This window comes from Mustelus asterias, chromosome 9 (assembly GCF_964213995.1).
Source record: "Mustelus asterias chromosome 9, sMusAst1.hap1.1, whole genome shotgun sequence".
NCBI classification, from domain to species: Eukaryota; Metazoa; Chordata; class Chondrichthyes; order Carcharhiniformes; family Triakidae; genus Mustelus; species Mustelus asterias.
In genome coordinates this window covers 30,850,816-30,865,988 of record NC_135809.1, presented here as the reverse complement: position 1 = coordinate 30,865,988, position 15,173 = coordinate 30,850,816, and the positions used below count along the sequence as shown (strand labels likewise).

General features: G+C 39.8%; 1 protein-coding gene across 1 annotated transcript in view; it reads left to right on the top strand.

Annotated features, from left to right (window-relative positions):
- Window positions 1-13,573, top strand: part of ifrd1 (interferon-related developmental regulator 1) — a 34,574-nt gene extending 21,001 nt beyond the window's left edge. Inside the window, exons 4-12 of the mRNA XM_078219899.1 lie at window positions 118-242; window positions 557-714; window positions 844-894; window positions 992-1,170; window positions 1,674-1,782; window positions 4,571-4,705; window positions 7,038-7,166; window positions 12,657-12,752; window positions 13,059-13,573. Of these exons, the coding sequence (XP_078076025.1) occupies window positions 118-242; window positions 557-714; window positions 844-894; window positions 992-1,170; window positions 1,674-1,782; window positions 4,571-4,705; window positions 7,038-7,166; window positions 12,657-12,752; window positions 13,059-13,148 (1,072 nt within the window). The 3' untranslated portion in view covers window positions 13,149-13,573. The remainder of the gene's footprint in view (window positions 1-117; window positions 243-556; window positions 715-843; window positions 895-991; window positions 1,171-1,673; window positions 1,783-4,570; window positions 4,706-7,037; window positions 7,167-12,656; window positions 12,753-13,058) is intronic.
- The last annotated feature ends 1,600 nt before the right edge of the window (window positions 13,574-15,173 follow it).

Sequence of the window (15,173 nt, the reverse complement as noted above, 5' to 3'; positions counted from 1 at the left end):
GTGGTCGGTGCAGACTCGATGGGCTGAATGGCCTCCTGCACTGTAGGGTTTCTATGATTTATTAGGATATTGTAGAACTCAAACATCTTTCACTTAACTGTGTGATTACTTCAACAGTGCAAAGGTCAGATTGCCGGCTTTAGAGGGACTGAAGTCTGCTTTCTCTTCTAAAATCCTTTATGACTTTATTCTGGAAAGAAGGGTGACATTAACAGACAGTATTGAGCGCTGTCTGAAAAAAGGTAATTGATGCAGGATTCCTAATTTTCCTTTGAGCAAGGTAATATTTTAAGAAATCAAAGTTGACTGTCTCTTGAAGATCAGTGGTGATCTTAATGCTGACTATAATTTAGTGGTACAATACCGTTAACTGAGCTTTTGAGGGTTTAGAACTTGGTATTAAACCGTGGCTCTTTTCAGTTTGGTTGCTGATTATTGTGGAATTTCTGTTTCTAAATAAAAGGCTAGTGGCATTAATTAGAATATTAAAATGATGTCCAATCTATGATTAAATTGGAAATCAGACAGTTGATTAACCATCATTTTTATCACACAGGAAAAAGTGAAGAACAATGTATTGCTGCCCGCGTTGCTTCTCTTCTTTGCATTCAGCTGGGATCTAGCATTGAAAGTGAAGAGGTCTTCAAAAGTTTGAGGCCCATTTTCAAGACCATCCTTACTGACGGATCAGTCAGTGTACAGACACGGAGAGCTGTAAGTAAACTTTGTTGTTAATTGTCTTTGTAGTTTCCTCCTCTTTGCATCTATGCTACTGTTTCAACTTCCCTATGTAGCAGTTCCCTATTCTTACTAACTTGCACTTTTTTTTTGCTTTCCTTCAAGTGTGCTACCAGTTTGGCTGTTTGCTGTTATGTTGCAGCTGATGATATTGAGGTGAGTATAAATGTATTTTACTAAATAGGTGACTATAAAGTAGATCCTTTTAAAGAATGATGCCAGAAATTTACAGTACCAAATTCATTGCCAACAGGATCTGCATTTAACAATGACCTACCTTGAGAGTGTCTTCACTACATGCTATCAAAAGGAGGATCAGACGGATTGTTTCCATAGCAACCAAACTATAACTCTGGGCATCAGCACTTTGGTAGCATGGACATTGCTGCTAACCATTTGTCCACCTTCATTAATGAAGAAAATATTTCAAACGTATGTTCATTCAAATGCAGTAGTTTAATGATTCATTGCCTGGATAAAGTAAGCAAAAAAATTTTCTTCTGTATCCTAGATGAATTAATTCTGTGTGGGGGAATCTTGCCTTCCAATTGACAGTTTAAAATCAACCAGCCAAGAATATCAATTTTTTTTTTTAGATCTTATTAACAATATTTTGCATGCTGGTAGTAACCTTTAGAATTGCTACAAAATTCATTCCTGATGGAGGATTGAATCATGCACAGTTAACATTCAATCAGAATTTCCTTTAATTTTTAAATAGCAGTTGTCATATAAATTATTCTGGTGGCAACACTACATCTAACCTTTTGATTACTTTTGGGACAAATGTGAATTTCAGCTGCAAATATATTTTGTAAATAAACATTAATTAGTGAATCATCAAAGTATATGGAAGTTAAAAGGATATGTACTGTTGTGAGAACAAATTAGTATTTACACACGTTGCAATGCTTCCCAATTGATTTATATTTCAGCCATTTGACCAAACTTCCCAGCCTTCTTTCTTGTGGTGATGTGAACATGAGGATTGCAGCTGGAGAGACAATGGCACTTCTATTTGAGTTGGCCAGAGATTTGTGCGATGTAAGTTTTTTTTTTTGCCTTGTACTCAGTGTTTTGTAGCTATATTGGCAAACCTATTTGTTCTAGTCAAGACAAGGTATTTTTAATTTTGGATATTGGACTAAAATTTTAACAGGTTTGTGAATAACCATTTTAAATGTGAAGCTCTAAAGCAAATTGAGATAATTGACTTAACTTATCTGCCAGTAAGTTAACAGCTCCATGGAGTTTCATTCAGATGTTGCTTGGCTATGGGTTTTAGAAAGAGGTCCCTTTTGATGGGCAAGACAGTTGATTACCATTTTTTCATCTGTTCACTTAACCAGTGGTTCCCAAAGGATGCACACACTGGCGCCACACTGGTGTTAAGTCTTAACACAAAGAGAGATGGCATGAAATCTGGAAACTTCTATAGGTTTCTATGCATGAATGTTTAAATGTTTCTTTGATTGTCCTTGAATCTTCCTGCCATCCCCTCTTGCCACACCAGTGTGGCATGCCACACCCTTTGGGAACCACTAGCTGTGTTTAGTGCAATAGGTTTCAACCCTTTCCTTCAAGGAATCAGCAAATATTCTAGCTGAGCAGCGCCACTCCAAAAAAATGTAAGCTTTTTTTAAACAAAAAATTGCTTGCCTTCTGCAACTTCAAGTTTCCCTACATCCTATTTCATTTACCCTGCTGGCATATTTCTTGATTGCTGTCAGCTGATCTTCAGTCTATGCCAACATGTTACCCCCTACACTATCAGCTTTTATTTTCTGCAATAGCCTTGCCAGAAGACATTTGTATAATCTAAATACAGTACATCCACCAGTGCTTTCTTTCTTCAATTCCCCAGACCCACTTTCTATAGGACCAGTGCTCACTTGATTAACTTTCTCTTAAATATCTATAGGAACTCTTACTATCCTTGTCTTAGTTTTTCCCACCTTGTCAAACTTTCTGATGCTCTTTACATTCTTTCAATTCTTACCTTCCCTTTGCATAATTACATGTTTTTTTTTGGTTTAATACAGTCTTTAACTATTGTATAGCTAACCATGGATGATTGGCCCTCTAATATGTAGATTAAAATTCCACCATACTTTTCTGACAAGCTCCCATCTCAAACTCTGCCTCACTGTGCAGTTACAAGGAATGCGTGGGTTGTCCTGAGGAAAGGTTGGATAGTCTAGGCTTGTATCCACTGGAGTTTGGAAGAGTAAGAGATGACTTGAAGCATACAAGATCCTGAGGGATATTGATATGGTGGGTGTGGCGAGGATGTTTTTTCTCGTCAGGGAATCTAGAACTAGGGTTTAAAGACTGAGGAGAATTTTCTTGAGGCTCCTAAGCCTTTGGAATTGTCTTGCTCAAAAGACAGGGGAAGCTTGATTAACAAGGGTGAAGGTTATCAGGGATGGGCAAGAATATGAGGGTTAGATTGCAGTCAGATCAGCCACCATCTTATTGAATGTTTTGGCAGGCTTGAGGGGCAGATTGGCCTCCTCCAAATTTGTATGTTCAGACTGCTGTTGGAGGAACTTTTAGCTAGCTTAGGGTGGGAATCTGAACGTAGATTCTGAAGAAAAGGAAACCAAGCTGGAAATTGAAGTCAGAATTAGTGAGTGTGGAATACAGACAAAACAAAGGCCAAAAAATAGACAAGGGAGTTATTCAATTATATTTCAATTCAAGGAACCTAGTGAAGAAGGCAGATGAGCTGAAGGCACACAGACCCTTGGAAGAATGGTATCACAGCTGAGATTTTTAAAAATTCAATATAACTTGGAGTGACATGACTCATGGACTGCAGGCAAAGAGCAGGAGGATGGAATTAGACTGGATAGCTCTTTCTCTTCTGTTGTGGATGCAATGGGACAAATGATCTCTTGTGCCCAAGTCTTTCAATGTTTTCATAATGTACTGCAAAGCTGGGATGAGTGGCCAAGTGGAACTTTTTTTATTGAAAAAGTTAAAAGCTGTCAAATTTAAGCCAATAGCTGAGTCATACTGAGTAGGAAGGCTCCAAGTTTATGCTGAGATTTTATTCTTGACATGGGCAATACCATACATAGTTGACTTTAGTATTCTGGTGTAGTGACATTGGGGGAAAGGTGGCGTGGATGGGCAGGAACAAAGTGAGTGACTTCTAGTGATCATGTTTGTCTTTTATATGTGTATGCTATCTGTGGTGACTGGGTTGATCTTGGTTGTGATAGCCATACCATCAAATTGCATGCTGATATTTGCTGTCAAAGTTCACAAAGGCATGATGATGGCAACTTGGGCAAGGTACTAAAAGATGAACTCTACACCAAGGAGCCTATGCATTGGGGGAGGGAGAAAATTGAGGGGTAATGCACACCCACCTGAGAATTACAACTGACCACCTAAACTATATTGGGAGGTTTAAATTGCATAGCTCTACAGAAGGATGTTGCTTGCAGAAGAGTATATATCAAAACAAGTGAAGCTTGCAAGATTGAAGCATTCAATACTCATCAGAAACTGGCGCCCTCAACTCAAACTTTAAAGATGGAATGTATAGCTGTTCATGGAACTCATGCTTTGTATGGACTCCTAGAGCAATGTAGGTTGTGGCATAGTGCTAAAGGATCCAATAATTCTTTCAAAAGAAAATTTGCATGGCCAAGGGGAAATGATAGCTGGCATGATGTGACTGGCCAAATGAGCTCCTGTGCTGTAATCATTGAGTGTGAATGAGACCATGCCGATGTACATATTTTTTATTTGAGTTTCATGCACAGTTTCAACGTTGTAAATTGCCAGGCATTGAATGATAACCTTTTTAATCTTTCTACAGGATTTTGAATATGAAGATATGGAATTCCTATGTGGAAAGCTGAAAAGTTTGGCTACAGATGGTAACAAATATCGAGCTAAAACAGACCGGAAGAAACAGCGCTCTGTGTTTAGAGATGTCTTGAAGACTGTAGAGGTATATTTCTATTTAAGTAACTTGGGGCCTTAATTTTATTTCGGTTGTTGAAACTTTTTGGTTCCGCTGAAGGTTCATTAGTTTGCATTTGGGCTGAATTTTCTGGTTTTGTAGCCACAAGTCTGTCTTCCGTTGACTGTACAGTTTCTTTTTTAAAAAAAACTGAGGCGGAAGACCCAGAGAGAGCTGTAACAGCTTCTGAAATGTACTTTGGCAATGGAGGCTTCCAGAAGGAAATTCCATTTTATTACTTGGGATTCCAGGTTTTCTGGGAATGCATTTCATAATCCTGACCATTACAAAGCAACGTCAGATATTGCCTTTTGTGCAGTGGTTTTTAATAATTGCTCACACAAGCTTCCTGTACATGCTGAGAGCTCGGTTAGCAGCAATACTTCATATGCTCTTAAGTGTTCAGCTTGAACACTGTCTCCAGACTTGGCAAGCTTTTCCGCAAATAAATAAGGAGCAGGGTGTCTGGAAGTTAATATCACTGAGCCAAAACTTAGTTCATCTTTTGACATTCTGAATTTTCAAATGAGCACTTCAGCTGATGTCAGTTTTTGGAGTTTTGCCAAGATATATTTGCCTTGGTTAGTACAACGGTCTTGATTCTTTGTAAATCTACTTAGGCTGCAGCCTATTGATTTTTGGTGATGGCCTTTTCCACCCTTGGCCATTTGCAAGGGTTCCTGTGCTTAATGGGCAGAAAGAGGAATATGGGAGTTTGAGCTCTTTGGGATTGCATAGAAAAATGGTTGCATCACAGGCTGAAATATTTGATTGTTGGACACTATTGGACCTGAATTCACTATTGAAGTAAAAGGCCAATGGCATTCATGTTTCTGCAAAATGGCACAGCAACTTTGGGAGAGGGCAGGTGAATGTTCAAACACAGATACCCAAAGGTTGTGCTGCTCTGCCATGGTTCTGTGAAAACAGCACCATCGTGCATTGAACATGCACATTGAAGTTTCTATAACTGTACAGAAATGATCAACTATGCTTCCCTCAAGTCTTGTCCATTTCAGATGTACATTTTTAATGACATGAACTTTAATTAAATTAATACCAAATGTGGGGGTCTCATTCCATCAGGTCTTCAATTTTGTAAATTCTTTTTCATGCTCCATTCTGTACCTGATATGGCATTGAACTTGCCCACTAATGTTTCCTTCTGAGTCCTTGTGCTGCTAACATGTCAGAAATTTCATGTTGGTTAAGGCAGTACAACTGTTTGCCCTGTTCATTCTGTTGCACTTGTATAGTTGCCTTTCATTATCAAATCCATTTGCCTGTCCAATCCTGTTTTGAAAAGTTAATTTAATTGCTAGATATTTCTAGGAAGATTAATTGTGGTTCCAGAAAGTTTTACTTTGATCCAAATACCCAGTGCATGTTTTGTACAATTAAAATATTGATCATTTTCTGCTTGCATGTGCTGATTTTTGTGTTTAATCTCCACCTGGGGCTTATTTACAAAGCCAAAGACCAAACTGAATTACTTTGCTCCCTTTTTTTAGGCAGTATTGGTTCAGTAAATTAACTTATTCTTTGTTTTTGGTGCTCCTGATAATTTACTATCAGTTTGGATTAGGAGTAAACACTGGCGAGCTGTTGTGGGGGCAGAGAAGGTCACGTCAAATGTCATAGCTGTTGGGGAAAGCATAACAATTTAACAATTTCCTTTATACCCCTGCTCTCCAACACTCCTGAGTTATCTGGTTGGTTTGTTTGTTTCGGAACATACTTAAATCCCATCTGAGCTGTTCTGAGGAAACCTGGTGTCAGTGGTTAGCACTGCTGCCTCACAGCACCAGGGACCCGAGTTTGATTCCCAGCTCTGGTCACTGTCTGTGCAGACACTGCACCTTCTCCCCATGTCTGTGTGGGTTTCCTCCGGGTGCTCCAGTTTCCTCCCACAGTCCAAAAGACGTGCTGGTTAAGTGCATTGGCTATGCTTAATTCTCCCTCCATGCACCTGAACTGGCAATGGAGTATCAGCTAGGGGATTTTCACAGAAACATCATTGCAGTGTTAATGTAATCTACTTGTGACAACTTTAAAAACTTGATTGTTTAGCCAATAAATTTCTAACTTTCTCTGTCCCTCAGGCAAGTAACATGAAGTGAATATTCTAGTATAATTGAGTCAAAAGCATTGGCTGTTTAAACTTGCCTTACAAGAGGTGGAAGGAAAGTTTAGCATGCTCTGAATTACTAGAGTTAATTTTCTGGACAAATTTTTGCTGGGGGGATGTGGAGGCCTGAAATCAGCATGAAAGATTCAATGTTGTAATAAATATCTGACTAGGCTTTTTTCCTTTCCACAGGAAGGAGACTTTGACCCTGAAACTATTACATTTGGCCCCGAATGCATGTATATTGACAGCTGGGTTAAAAAGCGGACCTATGAGACCTTCAAAGAATTGCTTGCATCTGGTATAAGGTTCCATCTACAGGTTAGAGTCATTAATGTTATAAAATATCTCACTCTGCTTAGGCACAATGTACCACCAAGCCAAATGTGATATGGCAGATTGTCAGAGGGTGTAAGGAAGGAATTCCCGAGGGCCCAGAGAGCTGAAAGCATGGTTCACATGTGGAGCAATTTAAATTGTGGGATGCTTGACACCAAAATTAGATGAGCACATATCTTGGAGGGAGTTGGGGAAAGGCAGATGTTGGAGAGATTTGAAAAATAGTGAGAATTTTACAATTGGAGTTACTTGAATGGTAGTCAAGGTAGATCAGTGAGCACAGGGGTGATGTGTGACTCGTACTTTCTACAAGTGAAGAAGTGGGTAAGTTTTCCCCAATACAGCATGGGCATGAGTAATGGCTGGGCAGCATGGTGGCACAGTGGTTAGCACTGCTGCCTCACAGCGCCAGAGACCCAGGTTCTGCAGAATATCCCATAAATTTGATGGTCCAATTTGATATTGCTATTTGCTCTCAATCAACTTGCATAGTATCAAATGTAAAATAACCTGAGGATTGCAGTCGTGATACAGGACTAGAGAAACTAGAACAGGGCACAGTGGTTAGTACTGCTGCATCACAGTGCCAGGGACCCAGGTTCAATTCCTGGCTTGGGTCACTGCAGAATCTGCATGTTCTCTCCATGTCTGAGGGTTTCCTCCGGGAGCTTTGGTTTACACCCAGTCTGAAACACACGCTGGTTAGGTGCACTGGCCATGCTAAATTCTCCCTCAGTGTGCCTGAACAAGTGTTGAAGTGTGGTGACTAGGGGGATTTTCGCAGTAATTTCATTGAAGTGTTAATGTAAGTCTATTTGTGACATTAACGAAATAAACTTTAAAATGTCGACCTAGGTTATAACTTTAAACCATGGGAGTGAGGCTTGAACCCATTATTGCTGATTTTATCTGGATAAAGCACCATTTTCTTGACTGTTTTTGGTTTGCCCAGCACTTTTGAATGTGACTTCCATGAACTATGTTTTTTTTTGCAGTAAAACAAATGAGCATGCACCATAACATGTCTTTAATGGCCTGGATTTTAAGACCATAAGAAATTGGAACAGGAGCAGCCCTTCGAGCCTATTCCACCATTCAATTTGATCATGGCTAATCTGACACTTCCACTTTTCTGTCCTTTCCCTGTAATCCTTGATTTCCTTACTGAAAAATCTATCTATCTCGGCCTCAAACACAAGGTGTCTGCCCCCAACAGCTCTGGCAGAGTTCCAAAGGCACTCAACCCTCAGTTTTACTGTCATTAGCAACACTGTCAGTATTTGCTGTCATTACGCCATTGAAACTGACAGCAATGCTAAAGTCTACATGAGAGTAGAAGAACATGAAAATCCAGAAGTTCTTGGCGGTGATGGTGTGCTTGAGGACTGTCAGTGCCAACTCTAAGTAATCAGTGAAAATCCCTTTTGTAGAAACCCATCAAAAAGTTGAACCTCATTGAACGAGATAAAGGGTTTTTAAAATATGTACAAGCTTCGTAATTACTGCTAATTATCTGTACAAGTGCTCAAATTAATTTTGTATTTGAAATGTCAGATTTATCCATTATGATAGATGTCACATTTTATATCAAAGTTTCTTTGATTTTTGTTTAAGCTTCTATACTTATCCAATCACGTATTTCCCAATATTTGAACTGTTAAGTGAAGGACACTCGGTGCTTTTAACTTGTTTGCTGTGTGCGAATACTTCAATGATTGGCTGCTTGCTGACATTATTGCTGAACCCCTGGAGATCCTTGACTTTGTGCCAGATTTAAACTGCTGTTGGGAATAGGGGAAATCCATGTGCCATCTCTAATGTTTCATCACTGATCACAAAACCGGGCACTTTAATCGAAATGAAGCAAGCATATATTATGACTCGAGTATGACCTCAGCAGAGTGCTGGGAGTTTGGGTTGAGCGAATCTTATTAGATTTTTAGAAAATAGCTTTTTTTTGTTAACATTTAACTACAAGTGCTATTCTAAATCTTGCCAGGGACCCAAGCAGGGAGATGGAAGCTATCCACTGGCAAACAGCTGTTGATAGCTAATTAAAGAAAATGGTCTGAACTGGTTTTTCTGTACCTCAGCTGGGGTCATTAATGTCAGACAACTGACATTGTGCTGGGAGTTTTGGAGTTGAGGCAATTCTGAGGGGAGGGTGTTGTTCATTTCCTTAATTTTTAAAATCCTGTTGGGATTTGTTGTTGCTCTACTACAAGGAAGAGCTAGCTGAGTATCAGGTGAGTAGTTAAGGTCAATACTATTCCAAGGGTTAAAATAGTACAGGGATTTTGAGCAAGATTAATAAAATAAATAAAACTTCGCTAATTTAGTTAAAACACATACGTAGCAGAACAGGTAATGGCTTGGCTGCAGCATGTGGGAGCTTCTGGATACCATTGTGATCCAGGGCAAACATACCTGCAGTAAGTGTCTGTAGCTGGAGGAGCTTTGCTTCAGGCAAAACTTGCACTGTAACACCAGAGGGGAATATTTGCCTTGTTGCTTTGTACCTGGAAGCAGTCAAATCCCTTGGGGTCGGGCCTTCTGATTTGGAAGGTTGTCAGGGACAGGAAGGAACAATCACCAGGGAAATGGCATTGAGCAGCTTGTTTGGGCTGACGGACTAGATCCTCAGGGCCCCAAAAGAAAAGGCTGCTAAGATGGTTGTGTTTTTTTTTCAAAGTTCCATAGATCTGGGGAAGGGTGCATTAGATTGGAAAATAGCAAATGCCTTTATTCTAAAAGGGGAATTGGAAAACTGGAAACTACTGGGCCATTGGCTTAATCGGTTTTGAAGAAAATGTTAGAAGCTATTGAAGATGTTATGGCAGGGCACTTACCAAAAAAACAAGACAATTGGGCAGAGACAGCATGGTTTTGTAGAAAGGAAATAGTTTTTAACCCATTTATTGGTGTCCTTTGAATGCATAACGTGTGTTGTGGGTAATGGGGAGCTAGTGGTCATACTGGATTTCCAGAAGACATTTGATAAGGTGTTGTGTCAAAGGGTGTTGCAGAAGATAAAAGCTCCTGGTATAGGGGATAATGCATTGGCATGGTTAGATTGGCTAGCTAACAAATAGGATATAACAAGTGGTGTGCCACAGATCAGTGTTGGGGCCTCTGCTTTTTGCAGTTTATGTAAAAATTGGATGAAGGGACTGAAGATATGGTTGCTAAATTTGCTGATGATGCAAAGATGGGTAGGAAAGATGTGAAGAGGACATGAGGGAGTGGGCAAATGTGAAATTGTCCATTTGACAGGAAGAATTAAAACTAATCTAATTGAGTGATTGCAGGACTGATCCATGAATCAAGGCTAGTATGCAAGTAATTGGGAAAGCTAATAGTTTTTTTTTGCGAGGGGAATTCAATACAAGAGTCGGGAGGTTATGTTTCAGTTGTCCAGGGCACTTGAGACCACTTCGGGAGTATTGTGTACTGTAAGAAGAGTTTAAATGTGTTAGAAGCAGGTCAATGTTTGAAATTAATACCAGGAATGGACAGGTTGTCTTGAGGAAAGATTGGACAATCTAGGCTTGTATCCACTGGAGTTTAGAAGAATAAGTGATTTGATTGAAACATGCACCCTATTGAGACCCCTCAGGATCTTGTCTGTGAAAAGGATGTTTCCTCCTGTCAGAATCTCAAGCCAGAGGACTTTCTGTTCACACAATAGGGGTCGCCCATTTAAGATATGAGAATTATATGTAGAGTGCCTTACTAATTAAGCCAAGATGGGATAAATTGGGAATGAACAAAATCCCAATTTGCCATTCCAAAGAATAACAAGTAAGTATCCTGACTTTTGTATTTCAGTCAAAAGAATACCAAATTAATCTCCTGCCCCAAAAGGCAACAGTAGGTGGGCACTGTTTTGTAGGCTTGTGTGTTTGCTGTTGTGCTCAGTTACTGAGGTCACTAACATTGGGGTTTTGTGACTCCAAGCCTGTTCCTTCCAAAAACCAAAGCTGTCAGAAATATGACTTGATTACTCTAGTTCAGCGCTGCCCGCTTAGCCCTCTTTCCTCTGCCCTGCCCAAGTTTTGTTTTATTAATATTTACCCTTATAAAAGTTATTGCACTCTACTACCATTAATACGTTACTGACCCTGTTTATAACTGTCCAGAAAACTATTTGCTTACCTAACTTGCTACCTCTGCAGTCACACCCCTGCTAATAACATGTAGTTTTGCTTTACACATTGGTGCTTTGGTGACTTCTAAATTACATATAATGTAGAGCACAAAGAACATTGATTTAAACCAATTGATCCATATCTGTTTATCTTCTGCTCTTCTTGCTTATCTGACTTTCCCTTAAAGGCATAGTGGCAAGTTTCACTTTTTTCTTGCTTTGCATTGTGTAGCTTCTGCATGTTTCCTGTTTTTTTCATATGCCAGCTTCTGCAAGGTGCTACTCTACACAGTATAGTGTTAGAGTGCCAGTTACTCTTGCCCAAGTAGTAATTGGTGTGATCCCTGAGATTTTTTAAAGTGTTTATTTTAGTGTTGCAAGTAGGTTTACATTAACACTGCAGTGAAGTTACTGTGAAAATCCTCTAGTCGCCACATTCCGGCGCATGGTTGGGTACACCGGAGGGAGAATTTAGCACAGCCAGTGCATCTAACCAGCACATTTTTTGGACTGTGGGAGGAAACCAGAGCACCCAGAGGAAACCTATGCAGACACTGGAGAATGTGCAGATTCTGCACAGTGATGCAAGCTGGGAATTGAACCCAGGTCCCTGGTGCTGTGAGGCAGCAGTGCTAACCACTGTACCACAAAGGGGTTGGCCAGCTGAGTTGCTTGAAGGTGGGAGGACATGAGCTTAATTATGCCCATGGAGACATTCCAGTTGGAGTTGGTGGCTCACAATCTGAAGCTGAGGAAGAGAGGATGAAATTAATTATGCATTAACTTTAGAGTCATTGGCAGGAAGAAAATTGTGACCATGATGGACTTTACTTTTGGGTGGTAGAAGCTAGTTTGTGAGTGTCTTGTCATGTCCAAATCACTTGGGGGGCACAAGATAAATAGTTTGAAGCTATAAATGGCTCCGAGTGGAGTGGTGGCATTCTTCTCCAGCAAAATGTGACTCAGCTTCTCTTTGCTGTTGTACAATCGGCAGAGGCTTCTGAGTGGGTTGCCTAGTTACTCACTCGGCTAGTGATGGTGTAAAGATCTGACAATCTCACAATTTATTTTGTTCTGTAAATACCCCAGAATATTCTCAATGTTTGATACTCTATTTTCTATGATTGAACATTAATTGTTTTGTGCAATAAAGCCTTCCACTGTATTCACCAGGCATATAAATGGCATTGTGAAACTATGAATGAGGCGATTGTAAATTTTGAATCTTTGTTGCCTAGTGACTTGTTGCCTAGTGACCTCTTTGGTCAACATGACTAAACTGTTTTTGTGGGAGCTAAAAGGCTTTTGATGTCTTTGTTCAACAGGCTAATGAATTTGTGCGCAGTGTATTTGAGCTAGGACCACCACTGTTGCTTGATGCAGCTACACTCAAAGCAACCAAAACTTCTCGTGTTGAACGGGTAAGGCAAAAAATAATGCATTCACATTTTATTTTTAAAAAAAAATAGATTGTCAACATTCTTTTTTAAGAATGTAATTTGGAGAAAATGAAAGGCTGAGTAAGTCAGTATTTTGGAAGAGCAGTTGCCTGGATGGCAATGAAATGTTAGATTTTCTGATCAGATGATTACCAACATGTCTAGTTCCAACTATTTTGTTTGTCATACATAAAGTGGTAGAGTTAAAATATAAACTAAGTTTTAATGTACTTTTTAACTAATGAAAATAACCTTCAGCCTTAATTTTTTCATTGTTCTGTTTTTCAGCACTTTTACAACGCTGCTGTTTGCAAAGCTAGAACGAAGGCCAGGAACAAATTCCGTGACAAGCGATTAGACATTGGCGAATACGTTTAAATTCTTGCCAGAATTCAGTAGGAAGTTTCCTCGACTGTGTAACTATTTTATTTTTTGTTAGACATAGTAACGGGGGGTAAAAGTGCTCTTTTTTTTCCTCTTCTGCCCCTGCAAATCCAGCCCTTCCTTGTAAGTGTTTTCCTCGTCATGCTTAAGTTTCCAATCATTTCCAAATATCAACGAACCACCCAAGTATAATGGATTCCTCTATTTATTTTGTAACTGAATTTTGCACAAATGGGAATGATGCTACTTAATTTGTACATGATTTAATTGATATAAGTTGTAACTCTAGCTTGATAGTCAGTATCATAATGCTATATAATAATGTGATCAGAATTTTGCATTTATACAGTAAACATTGCATTCATTTCATGCTGACATTGTAATTTCAATTTGATCAATAAATGTATTTTAAACTGGTAAAATTGTCTCAACTAAGTTTTTTTTGAATATGAATTGAAAGATTTTAAAAAACATTAAATGCAGCACCAGAGATGCAATTAAAAACAGAATACTGGAAATACTCAGGTCTGGCAGCACCTGAGGGAAAAATTAACATTATCCTTTGTTCTGATAAAAGGTTAACTCTGTCTCTCTCACTGCATATACTGCCTGCATACTCAATATTTCCAGCGTTTTCTGTTTTGTTTCAGATTTCCTGCAGTATTTTGTATTTCATAGAAATACAATAGTCTGCTCTAACCTTACTGGGAGCTAGCTATCTAAACACATCTGACCAAGTGGCTGGTTTGTAGTGGACAAGATATACATCTTTAACCAAGCTCAAAGATCCCACATACCAATATTCCACAAATACTTTTTTAATGTCCACTTGGTCTATCTGTACATGCTGTACATAAAATAGAGCAACTGTTATGTTCATCTGTTTGTGGAAAATGAGTTGATCTCTTTGGGGAAAATTTGTCCTTGTATCAAATGTCACATGCCCTTTCCTACAATGGAAAAGGGCAATTGCTGGAATGTCATGGGGACATCAGTTCCAAGGCACATTTGAGCATATTGCCATCCCTTTACTGTTATTGGGCTGATGTCTTTGACTTCCCTACTGAGCATTATTTACCTTGGATTACTGTATTTCAAGAAGGCCCCTCGTGACATCAAAGCTCTGAATGGGCAGTAGAATCATAGAAACCCTACAGTGCAGAAGGAGGCCATTCGGCCCATCGAGTCTGCACCGACCACAATCCCACCCAGGCCCTACCCCCACATATTTTACCCGCTAATCCCTCTAACCTACACATCCCAGGACTCTAAGGGGCAATTTTTAACCTGGCCAATCAACCTAACCTGCACATCTTTGGACTGTGGGAGGAAACCGGAGCGCCCGGAGGAAACCCACACAGACACGAGGAGAATGTGCAAACTCCCCACAGACAGTGACCCGAGCCAGGAATTGAACCCAGGACCCTGGAGCTGTGAAGCAGCAGTGCTAACCACTGTGCTACCGTGCCGCCCCATGTGGTCTTTTCAGTATCTCCATACCAAAGCACAAAATGTAGTGTTGATGGGACCCGGGTTCAATTCTGGCCTCGGGTCACTGTCTGTGTGAAATTTGCATGTCCTCCCATGTCTGCGTGGGTTTGCTCCCATAGTCCAAAGATGTGTGGGTTAGGTGGATTGGCCATGCTAAATTGACCCTTGGTGTCAGGGGGATTAGCAGGGTTAATGTGTGGGGTTACAGGAATAAGGGTCTGGGTGGGCTTGTGGTTGGTACAGACTCGATGGGCCAAATAGCAGCCTCCTGTACTGTAGGGATTCTGATTGCAGTGAGCAACAATTGATGAGGAATGTCTGGTGATTTGGGTTTTCCTTAAATTATAAATCAAAGCTACCTTGACTGATGTATATCCTTGCATTTTGAGGACCACCTACCATTTGAATCTTTTGCTGGGAGGTGGAGGGGAAAATGAGTTGAGGCTCAAACATCAATGCAAGTTAAACTGATAAAAGCATAGCATAATTGTAGATTTTCCAGTGATTATGAAGGTCTAGTAAGTACTG